General features: G+C 47.2%; 1 protein-coding gene across 1 annotated transcript in view; it reads left to right on the top strand.

Annotated features, from left to right (window-relative positions):
- WNK2 (WNK lysine deficient protein kinase 2) overlaps positions 1–12,263 on the top strand; it is a 187,288-nt gene that overhangs the window by 99,402 nt on the left and 75,623 nt on the right. Inside the window, 2 exon segments of the mRNA XM_075550857.1 lie at positions 6,297–6,385; positions 8,607–8,826. Coding sequence (XP_075406972.1) covers positions 6,297–6,385; positions 8,607–8,826 — 309 coding nt within the window.

The raw sequence follows: 12,263 nt of genomic DNA, 5'->3' as shown, positions 1-12,263 counted from the left end.
TCTTAGTGCTTGCCCCATGGTAACCTTGGAGGTGACAGGTTGGTGCTGCTTTCTCCATGTCCATGGAATACCAGGTCTGGATTGGTTGTGTTTAAGTGGAACAGACTGGACATGCTCCGATTGGATTAGTAATCTCCTTGCTGTCAACTTTATTCCCACTTGTCGTCAGGGTCTTTCCATGGAGTTTTACTCCCCAGATTGCATACTAAGCTACAGGGGTTGGGCCATCTTTGTTCAATGTTCCAGGGTACCCAGGGAGAGGAGGAGAGAGGTGCTTCCATGCATGGGCGCAAAGGTTCTGAGCTGAGAAAGCCTCTGGGTGGACATCAGGCTCAACTTGGAGCTGGAGAGTGAGGAAGAGATGCTGTGGAGCTATTCAGTGGGCTCTCCCTTCTAGCTGCACAGTGCTTCTAGAGCTCATGCTGTGACTGTTGGCTGCCTGCAGACATGACCTTGAGCCAGTGGCCCTGTATCTCTTTATGAGCGTCTCTACACGGGTGTTGCTGGACTGGTGAAGCAAGCCCTTCACAATGGCACTTAGGTCTCTGATGTGATACCAGCTATCATGTCCCATCTTCCAAGCCTTATTCGTAGCCCGTTGGTGAAATATGTTAGGCTGGGCTCTCTGGAGAAGCAAATGTCTCTGGTGACACTTATATGTGTGTGCACATAGACATAAAGGTGTATTAAAAATGGTTCACACACACGATTATCAATAATAAAGGTCAAAGCCAAAGGAGAGAACTGGGGGCAGAGCTTACATGGTGGACACTTGGTTTGCAGACGCTCTGGTTAACAATGGAAACCAAGTCCATTTACAGGGTCCTTACGTGGATTACGCTTCCTGGGAATCCCTCTGACCATAGTCAAGGGATGTGAAGATCCCTGAGTTTGGCAGATATCGTTAGTCCCTCTTTTGACCCATTTTAAAGTTTTTTCAGTTTAATATTTTCTGTTTTCAATTCAGGTTTTTCTGTTTTGTGTAGTCATTATTGTTGGCGGTTTGTTTGTTTGCTTCCTGTGGTAGTTACACACTTTTATGCCAACTTGATAAAAGAATGAAGGGGTGGAGTCTAGCCTGTCAATCAGGTCACAGCCTGATTAATTCCTCCTGTGGGCACGGTCTTTTCATGAGGATTCTGGGAACGTCTTCCTCCTGGAGGGGGGACATACTCTCTGCTTCACAATCCTGCTGACAAGCCACATGGAGCTACGTTGAGGCGCTGAGATGCTTCCACCACCACTGCAGCCACAAGACTTTCCACCCACTGGCCTGTGACCTTCCTGCATTTGGCATCATTGCATGGCTGCGTGAGTCTGAAGAGGAATTCATGGACTGCTATCAGACATATGTGCTACTATTAGACTTACGGACTTGATCTGGCCTGGACTGGGATATTTTCTTAATATACAATTACTCTTTGATATAAAGTTCTGTCTTATACATAGTTTCTCTACTCAATGTGGACTAACACACTTCCTGTTTGTGTATTGTGTGATTTTCTTTATGTGAAATCTTGGATAGGTAGATCTCTACAGACAGTAACCGCATTGATAATTGCTTAGAATTACAGCAGGGGAGGATAGAGTGAGGATAGCTTATAACCATGAGTATGAGAGGAAAATATTCTGAAATTGACTGTGGTGATGATCACACAAATCTTCTTAATATGATAGTATTATTAAAGTACATGATATGCGATGTAGAAAACCATATATCTATCGTATGATCTAAGTATATGATATATATGACGTATATCCCAATTTTTTTAAGTTGTTGTTTTTAAATAGCTCGCATAAATGAAGCAGGTGTGTGTAGTCTCGTTCAAGCCTGTGGGCCAGATGTTACACTGGAGCTTCTCCTGACTCATGGAGCTCCACGAAGTGACTAACCAGGAAGCAGAAAGACTGTAGGCTGCTGGATGTAAAGTCGAATGGACCCAAGTTTGGCAGTCTAGTGATGATTCCTGAGATCAGTAGACAATATGGCAGAGGGTCAACGAACTAGAGGAAGGATCCAGACCTCGCATACGTGACAGACTTTCTCACAGAGACTGCTTCAAATAAAAGTAGAGCACATCTCTGAGGAGGCTTTCTTCCAATTGCATCAAGACTGGAATCTGATCACGGGGGCTGCTCCCCACCAACCCTGCTGATTTCTCAAAGACTCGATTGCATTATGGTAGAGATTTCCATGTGGGATCGCTGCTACTCAGAACCCAGGCCCAGGAATTTGACACAAAGCTGAACCTTCACAGTGGAGGTTTAAGCCAACATGAAATGAGAGTTTCCACAGAACTTTTGGCACTGTGGACAGTAATAAAGTATGGATAGCCTGGCGAAGAACAGGTTTTCAGGAAACTTCCTTGTGCTGATGGGGAACTTGGACATGGATCACGAAGCAGTCGTGCGAACAGAACCAGGACATACCACATAGTTAAAAATCAGGAAAGATGTGCGTCAGCGTTGCATCCTTTCACCATACTTATTCTTGCATTTGAGTCAGAAGGACAGCATTTTGCCAAAATTCAGACCAAGTTCAGAAGAGTAAGGAAAGATGAGGAGTGGAAACAGGAAACACAGGCAGGAAGTGAAATACATTTTGTTACATCGAAGGGATTGCGGATGAGATGAAGCAAAGTGCTTATGAATTGTTGAATGCAAAACTGAGTCTCCATTCTGTGAAGAGTTCTTCAGTTCACACTGCACAGTGAAGATGAATAAAGAACCCTGAGGTGCACTGGGTAAGCACTCAACTGCTCACCGAAAGGGGGGTGGTTTGAACCAGCCTAGTGCCTCTGCTCCCGTAAAGGTCAAGCAAAAACCTACACTCATTGCAAGCGAGTGGATGCCGACTCATAGCGACCCTATAGAACAGGGTACAATTTCCCCTGTGAGTTTCTGAGACTGTAACTGTTTTTAAAAAACAGGTTTTTTTGTTTGTTTGTTTTTTAAATCATTTTATTGGGGGCTCATACAATTCTTATCACCATCCATCCATCCATTGTGTAAAGCACATTTGTACATTTGTTGCTATCATCATTCTGGTACATTATGCACATATCATGCAATTCAACCATATCAAAAAGAGTTGTACAATCAATACCACAATCACTTATAGAACATTTCCTTCTTTCTTGTATCCATTGTTATTAGCTTCCCATTTATCCCCAACCTTTCCTGCCATAGCCCCAAGAAACCATTAATCCAGTTACTATCTCTATAGATTCACTCATCTGGATTTCATACACTGGAAAACACAAAAACGAGGAAGAAAGAAACAAAAAAAACCCCTAAAAATCATAAATGAAACAGAGAAAAACCTCAATCAAAAATAAAGCAAAAAATATTCAAAACTAGAATAACTTTAAAATGGTTCAAAGGGGAGATAAATGATAAGGTGTCAAGCTTTAGCCTAACTGTACCTTGCATAGCCCACTGTCCAGTGCACTCTGCATGATAGTAAGGCTGGTTTGGGAGCAGAGGGGATTCACCAGAGGCTTCATCTATGGGCATTTCCTCATTCACTTTTTTTCTTTTTAAACTGAGACAACTTCAAATGGATCAAAAGGGAGATCAAATAAGATAAGACATTTTAAAATAGCTTTATCTACTAGAATGGTCACAACAATGCTCTCTGATAACAAGGCTATTCATGGCTCTTGACTGTGATCAGAGGGAATTCACCTGAGGCTTAATCTATGTGTGGACCCTGCAGATGCCTTCTGGGCTTCTACTGTTGTCCATAGCCCCTGCAAACCAGTGTGCACCATTTAATCTCTGACGCCATTCCCTCCTTCAGATTTGGAATGTATTCTTTAGAATCCTTGGATCTAAACCTAGAAGCCTAGTGTCCTTCTTCCAGGTAGACTTTGTTGATGTCTCACTTCGATGGTTTCTTGTTTGAAGACAAGCCTTTAAGCCCAAGACTATATTCTTCTGATAGCCAGTTGCCATCTAGTTTCTTCACCATATTTTTCAATAGCACTCATTTCTTCAGAGATCTCTGCAGGGTCATCCAAGACTGTAACTCTTTATGGGAGTAGAAAGCATTGGCTTTCTCCCTCCAAGTGGCTGTTGGTTTCAAATTGCTGACCTTGAAGTTAGCAGTCCAACTTGTAAGTATTATGCCACTAGGACTCCTTCTGCATGAAGACTCACTCCTTCTGCATCACAGCCTAAAAAATGATTTCCATTTGCAGAAGAATGAAGCAGGAATCATACCTCACTCAGAGACCCCTAATACACTGTATTCTCAAATATACTACCAAACTTAAAAAAAACAAAGCACAACAGCAAGTGGAAGACAAAATCTATAACTAGAACTTTCCAAAAATAAGAAACTCTTAATTTTCAACAAGAAACATTCACCAAAAGAGTCAAAAGAGGACCCATAAAAACGGGGAGAAAATGTTTACAATGATACATCAGACAAGGGATTCATCTCAAAAATCTCTGGTAAACTGCAACACCTCAACAAGAAAAAACTAATAATCCAATTTTTTTAAATGTGCAAAGGACATAAACAGACAACTCACCAAAGAAGGCATTGAGGCAGCCAACAAACAGCTGAAGAAATGCTTCTGCCATCAGGTGTCTGAGAAATGCAAGTCAGAACAACAAGCATACATCCTGGTGGGAATGTACAATTCGTGAACCACTGTGGACATCAGTGCGGTGCTTCCTCAGTCAACCGGGGATCGGAGCAGCAAGTGACCCAGCAGCACCTTCACTTGCTATAGAGCCTAAAGAAGTAAGAGCCGCAACACGAACAGATGCATGCACGCACGGGGTGGGGTCATCGCAGCCCTCTGCGTGATCGAGCTCTTGATCACCGTTTCCACGAGCATGCCCTATGGTGCGAAGCAAGATGAAATTCTTGATCGCATTTCTATGCACACCCAGAAGACCTTCAACGGTAACTGTTAGTTGTGTAAGTCTGGGCATGGGAGCTGGAAATATGTTTTAAAAGGCCTGGGAGTAATGATTAAACGTTATGGAGTGCTAATGAGAACAGCAGTATTTTAGATACAATTTCATGAAGTCTTGGAGCTATAAGGTTGTATCACACCCTCCCACCTCCATTAAAAAAAAGTTTCAATAATAGGAAAGCTAGGCTTTGGGCTCAAAGCTATGGAAAAGGAGAGATTTATAGGAGGCAGTTCAGAGTGAATTCACATGCTCTCTCTCTTTCTGTACGACTATATCTTGCCTAGGCTATGTTGGGCTCCTCGGATCTCTGGGTATTTAGTTCTCAATAAAGTTTGAAAATCTTTGGTCATCATTTTTTCAAAATTTTCTATTCCATACCATCCCCATCCTCTTATGCATTGTGTGTGTGTGTGTATGTGTGTGTATGATCACTTGCTACTATTCCAAAGAGTGAACTGAACTGGACAGAGCTTCATGACCTTAATCTTTCTGTGCTTCATTTCATTTAGAGTCTATTGGTGTATCTTCGAGTTTTCATGTTTTCTGCAATGTGTCATGTGCACTTGGTGTGTTGTCATGGATGTTTTAGTTTAAATGTTGTGTTTTTCGGCTATAGTTTTATTTGACTCTTTTTATCCCTAATCTGTTTCTTATTACATTCATTTTGCTTTAAACACTTGTCCAGAGCCTGAATAACTTAAAGTTTTTTTTCTGTTAGTTCCACTGTTTCATTTCTGTTGATTAACTTTTTATTTCTGCTCATTAAATGTCCTTCTAAGTTATGGTTATTGTCCTCTTTTTTGCATTTCTAGTAATTTTTATAGGCTACTGCATATTATTACTGATCCCCTTTCCCCATGGGGCCTGGGAATTGTTCTGTCCCATCACTCTCTGCCTGGCCTCATACAGGCTACTCTGTCCCTGTGGCCTGTCCAGCAAGCACCCCCAGGAGCTCCTCTACAGACACCTGGAATGCCTTCCTTTCTGGAACTCGATCTCATCTGCCTCCTGGAGCTCTGAACTCCACTTCCTCAACATGGGGAAGCACTCTGGCTGTTCCCTCCCTGCCCACAGCCTGGAACTGCCTTCAGGCAGTACTCTGAGGTAGTGGGCAGACCTGTCTCTTTGGTGTCCTTTCTCTCACTTCAGCATCTTGTGCCGCCTGTTGTTGAGTATCGGACATTATTAGTTCTTGCATTTTGTCCAATTTTCTAGGAGTTTATGGGAGATAAATCCAGTCATTCCACCATGGAGTCAATGCTCCATACTTTGCTGGGGGGGGGGGCGGTGAGGGGAGGAGGGTAGGCTGTGTATCGGATCCTTTAGTCCTGGGTGTCCTTCTAAGTCTCTTCATCTCGTTTCAGGGTATCAAGCCAGCCAGCTTTGAGAAAGTGCATGATCCTGAGATCAAGGAGATTATTGGAGAGTGTATCTGTAAAAACAAAGAGGAAAGGTGAGTCCTGGGGTTGGGTTTTGTGGTATTTCTCCAGGTGAATTATCCCAAGTGGTATTTGGAATTGTGTTCTTCCCAAGAAAAAGGAGAACTTCAAAATACAGCCAGACTGGTTCAGGATCTTAGCCTTCCGGGAGGCTGCTGCACAGAGTGGTCCTGAGGGCACACCACACCCGTGACATCTGGGCCAGTGTACTGGAGTCTCCAACTTCTGGGTTAACACTCTCCTGGAGCTCCCTACCCCCTGTCTCTTTTCTCCTTTGAAGCCTCTTCCTTCCCAAACTTGCCTTTACTGGTTGAGGCCCTGTGGATCTGCTTTGTTCTCTTTGTTTTCTTTCTCTACATTGCCCCCTAGATGGGTTTATACATGTCCATGACCTTAGATAATATCATGCTTCCATGCCATCTTCAATCCTGACCACTCTCCGAACATGTATCTATCCATTTGACAATCACAGAAGTAGTGTGTCCAATCAGAGGCTCTGAACTGCCGTGAAGAACCGTAGATCCCACACTCCCACCTCAGGTCAGGGACTTCCTTCCCTAGTTGTCAGCCAGGCAGCTGGGACTGTATCAGGAACTTCCCACCTGCCCTAATTCCACCATCCCTTGTCAGTCTCCTCCTCCCTCCTCCTAATGCTTCTTTTCCCATCAACCTCCTTCTACTTTCAGTCCCCCTCCAGGCCCTCCTCCTTCCCCTTTTCTCTTGTCCATTCTCTCAACCCTGCTCTTCCCACCGCTCCTCCTCCTCTACTTCCCCCCTCTGTCCTTCCCTTCTTGCTATCTTTCTGTTGCCTCCCCTGCCCTCTCCTGCCCTTCCCCCGTCACTGTGTGCTGTCAGGCTTCACCAGCAAGGAGCAGTTTGTCTGTTCCTACTGCTGCTATCACCATCTCTCACAGCAGAAATCCTGCCCAGGACCTGTGTGCTTTCTCTCCTGCCCCCCTGCATTGTAGACTTCAAGACCAAAACCAAAACCAAACAAAAAGCTAGAATATTCTTAATTTTAATCCACATCAGAAAAGTTCAGAAACAACAGTGTAGAGTCAAACCTTGTGAAACCAGCACGTCATCAAAAACAACGCCGTCAGCCCCCTCTGCCCTGTGAAGGGCATGCAGCCACTCTCTCCCCTGCCCTGCCCTAAGGTAGCACTGCCCTGTCTTTGGAAAACACCACCTGGAGGCATCTGTCATCTGTGCTGGAAACCACAGCTGCCCCACATTCCCCTCCTGGGCACCAACCCACAGAACCATGTGCCCGAGACCGCAGCTCATCAGCAGGGATGTCCTGTGAGGCAGCATGCCTCCGCAGTGAAAGCCGTGAGCTGGTGACCCACGCCAGCAGGTTGATACTCAGAAACGTGGCCAGTGGAAGAAGACAGACACCAAATGCTGCCTGCCATAGGAGTCCGTGTGTACTCAGCCAAAGGACACGGAGATCAGTGTTTAGGGATGGGTGTTGGGGTGGCAAGGTAATAAAGAAGAGCGGGATGTGGTTGTCATGGTATCTGTTCCCTCTCCACACAGCCCCCAGACTCTTGTTGCTCACCGTGCCCCGGCCTCCAGGCCCACTCATACCGGAAGGAGGGCCTCCTGAGGCTGTGGCTGCTTCAGGGGTGGGGAGTGGGGAGGTCGGGGCCACCCCAAGCACTTTGCCTTTGTCCTTTCTTGCCGCTTGGCAGTAAGCCCAGCAGGCAGGGCATTGTCATCCTAGGGACTTAGGTGAGCGGTGAGGTCCACTAGCATACCAGTGCTGCTTGCGGCTGCATCGTGGGATCGCTTAGAACCTAGCTTATCACAAGTTCTTCTCTAGAGTCGCTTGGTGTTGTACAATGAGCAGCGTTTATTTTAAATTAAAGGTAGAGACAAGAAGTCTTATAATAGACCGCGTTACTTTATAATGCCCCCTGCTCTCCCGGGCATCAAGAAATGCACGAGAGCTGTATGTGTTGCTGACAGGGCAGAGCTTGGCCTGCCAGCTGGGTTGGGCAGAGGCAGAACTTTCCAGGGACAAGGGCGCTGTGGGTCCAGGCCACAGTGGCCACAGCAGGAGAGGGGACACCCACCAGCCCCAGCAGCCCCTGTCACACTGCAGGTCCTTTTCTGACCTCTCCCAGGGCTGTGCCCGACCCCCCGGGAATCCGGCTTGGACGAGCCCACCCTGATCTGGGTATGTGTGCCCATGTGACTACCTGCCGGCCTAGGATGCTGCTCCTCCCCTAGGTATGAAATCAAGGACCTCCTGAGCCATGCTTTCTTCGCGGAGGACACGGGGGTTAGAGTGGAGCTGGCAGAGGAAGACCATGGCCGGAAGTCCACCATTGCCCTCCGACTGTGGGTGGAAGACCCCAAGAAGCTGAAAGGGAAGCCCAAGGACAATGGGGCCATCGAGTTCACCTTTGACCTGGAGAAGGAGACCCCAGATGACGTGGCGCAGGAAATGGTAATGCACACTCATGCTCCCCCACAGGGTGCGTGCGGGGCTCCAGGGCGGGCTGCCTTCCCAGAGGCGAGAATGGAAGCAGTCCTGTGCCCCTAGCGCCCAGAGAGAGGGTGGCCCAGGAGAGTGCAGCCAGGGGGCAGCTTGTGGCAGGTCAAAGGGAAGGGAAGGCGTGCAGACTGGCGGTACCTACCACGCTTGTGGGAGAATGTGTGGTAAACGGGGCATGTGGACAGGGACGTTCATCCTATCTGGATAGGTCTTGCTGGGTTTGAGCAACTTCTTGCTAACTCAGCTTACATGTGATGGCTTTGAATCGGGGCCCTGGGTTTTGCTTTGGCTTTGGGGCATGATTAGGGTCATTTTCATTGCTGGCTCCTGTTTCCTTTTCCATGGAGGAAGATGAAAATGAGAGCAGGCTTTTTCCTCGCCTGTCTTTCCCCCTCTTCTCTTCCCTGGACTGTTGCCCCAAAGGCGTGCTGTCTGGGTGGGGCTCAGTGAGGGGAAGGTGTGACTGATACCTGACATGATACCAGGCTTTCCGGGATGTCCCTGGGGCCTGGTGGTGGCAGAACTTGACTCCGGCCTGGAAGAGCCATGGGTCCTGGGTGGGTGAGCGAGCGCTGCTGAGGGAGTTTGGATAGGTGGAGCAGGAAGCCTTCTGGGAACTGATGAGTTGGAGCTAGACTGCTGGCAATGGGCCTGACTGCATGGGAGAGAGAGCGTTCTGGGCCATATGCGGTTCCTCCTGTGGAGGCGTTGGAAGGCTGGTGGGTCAGAGTAGCAAGTCAGTTCCCACCGAGACTTCCGAGCCATAAAAAGACAGAGGGCCTGTGCTGGGCCACCCCTAATTTCTCCCCAGCTGCCCAACAGGCCTCACCCTCCTGGAGACCCATTACCTGGAGGTTTGAAAGAAACCACTAACGCACACCCTGAGGTCAGGGAGGGCCACCTGGTTGGGGACTTTGCTTGGGACTCTGGCACCTCGGTAGGGCCCTGTCTCAGGGGCCCTGCCTGCCCTGTGTGCATTCAACCCTGTTCGGGGTCTTGGTGGGGAGCCAACACTGCGCTGACATGGTTAAATTTCCAGGGCCCTCGTTCTGTAGGGTTGAACGCAATGGCTGCTATCATTGCTTACAAAATGTAGAACTCCTGTGGAGAAAGATAGTTGGTAATTTTTATTTTATCTTTTAATTCCATTTATCCAAGAACCTTTTCAAGTCCCCTCACTTTACATAACGAATACAGGTGACGTCTTTGTTTCCTGGGAAGGCAGAAACAAAGGAACACTCATTTGGGTGCCTCAAACCACCGAAGGCCCAAGGTCGGCAAACCGGCTCTCGAGCCGTCTGCAGCTCTTCCAGTCCATACATGAGGCTCTAAAAGAAAATTGGAAATGAAAATTGAGCTATCATAGTTTCATTTAAAGGATGCCATTCAGATTGTGGTGATTTCATTTGTTTATAAAAAACATATTTATGGATCTCCAATAATTTTTAAATTGTTGTGAGGGACTGAATTGTCTCTTTCATCTCAAAAGTTTGCCAACCTTTGCTGTAGGGGATCATTTTTTTCTGCCTCTGTTTCGGTTTCTCATGGCCTGCCTTGGCTTGTAGCAGCAGCCGTCACTGCCCTTATGTAGACATGTGTGTGCTAATGTCTTCCACTCCTTTATCATAAGGATCCCAATCACCTATGAGAAGCCCCAACTCCAGTATGACTTCATGTGAGCTGATAATGTCGGCAAAGATCCCATTTCCAAACAAGGTCACATTCGCAGGTTACAGCGTAGGACTGGAATGTATCTTTCTGGGGAAAGGGGAGGTTCGATTCTATATGCAATGGACTCTACAGGGAAGAGAGTTCATGAATGCTGAGGTTTAGAAAGAAGCGCTGAGAGACGTTTAGGAGTTTAATTGTTTGAAGAGAGCTTGAGTTCCTCTGGCTGAGTTACCTGGGCCGGAGGAGGGTGCTGGTCCCAGGACGAGTCTCTAGGCCTTTCTTCAGATGGACAGGCTTCTGCTGCTTTTCTGGGTCCTGAAACCAGTTCACCCTTGGCCTAGCCTCTTGAGCCAACCTTGGGCCAGATAAGCCTGGATCTATGCTGTGTTTCAGAAAGTTTCCTTTCTCCCAGGTACTTGTTTACACCATAGTTTTTCATTGTTCATTGAATCAACAAAAATACTTCTATATATATATATATATATATATATGAAAGTGCTATAAATGCAATGCCAGAAACCAGCTGTCATAAAAATGTAACTTTCAAAATGGAAACCTTTTCCTACCCCCACCCCACCCACCCATATCCAGGTAGACTCAGGCCTTGGTCTGCTTTCTGTGGATAAAAACAGATTACCACAGGTTGGGTGTCAACATGTGCCCTGGAGTCCCAGGGAGGCCTTCCTAAGGCTAAATGAAGATCCGAAGAATGCAGCTTCCTTGAAAATCCATTCTCAGATAGTCCTGCAGGTCACAGGAGAGGAAGGCATGCCGGTGGGAGGCTTGCAGGAAGCTGGCCTCAGACCCCCTGAGGAGCAGGAGCTGAGCTGATAACCCCGCCAACTGGCTCCTCCTCCCTGCATGCAATCAGACTCCAGCTCGGTGGCCTGCATGGGAGCTAAATCCTTTAGCATCCAAGGGAAAGCAGAAAAAGCTCTGGAAAGGAACCGTATTCAAAATGGGCAGAGATTAAACAGAAATAGAAGGAAATCCTCGGTGGTGGCAGCAGTGCCCGGCAGGGAATAGAAAAGGACCGGCTGGGATGTTCTGGCGACTTAGACCACCTCTGTGCCATCTGTGGTCATGTCACCTTGAACTGAGGAAACACCTGGGGGTGGGGGTAATCCGGAGTGGGTAACCAGGGGCTGGAATTCCTGTGAGCCAGTTGGTAGAATTAGTTGCTGACCAGTAGTGGCGATCATGGTGAGGGTTCTCGTGCAAGGCCCTGCTAGGGTTGTGTGGCATGGAAAGCTGTATCCACGTGCGGGACGGCCAGCCCTGTGGTTAGGGACAGCCCCCTGGCCCACTGCTGCCTCCTATGATCGGGGCCCGAAGCTCTAGAGCAAAAGGAAAGGTCTGCTCCTTACTCTTAGAGGCCAGAAATGAGGGCTTCCTGCCTGACTTCCTGCCCGCACTGGGAGAGTGGAGGCTTTTTTAACTTCAGGGCTGACAGATCTTGTTGGTCTTTCTGGTTTCTGCTCACACCTTGGTATCTGGGTGCCCTGTCAATCAGAGGTCTCTTTGCTTTCTTTTATTTTATTGTGAATATATATATGTGCCATTTTAGCTATTTTTAAATGTACAACTCAGTGACATTAATTGCATCTACTCTGTCGTGACCCCATTGTCGCCATCTATTTCGCGAAGAGAAATGAGTAATGCCAGAGCCCCTTTCTTTCTCCTGCTCACCCTGGGTAACTTCTAATAAACGCTAGTCT

The sequence above is a fragment of the Tenrec ecaudatus genome, chromosome 5, assembly GCF_050624435.1.
Source record: "Tenrec ecaudatus isolate mTenEca1 chromosome 5, mTenEca1.hap1, whole genome shotgun sequence".
Taxonomy (NCBI): domain Eukaryota; kingdom Metazoa; phylum Chordata; class Mammalia; order Afrosoricida; family Tenrecidae; genus Tenrec; species Tenrec ecaudatus.
The sequence above is the reverse complement of the archived record's forward strand: the minus strand, read 5'-3'. Positions and strand labels throughout refer to the sequence as shown.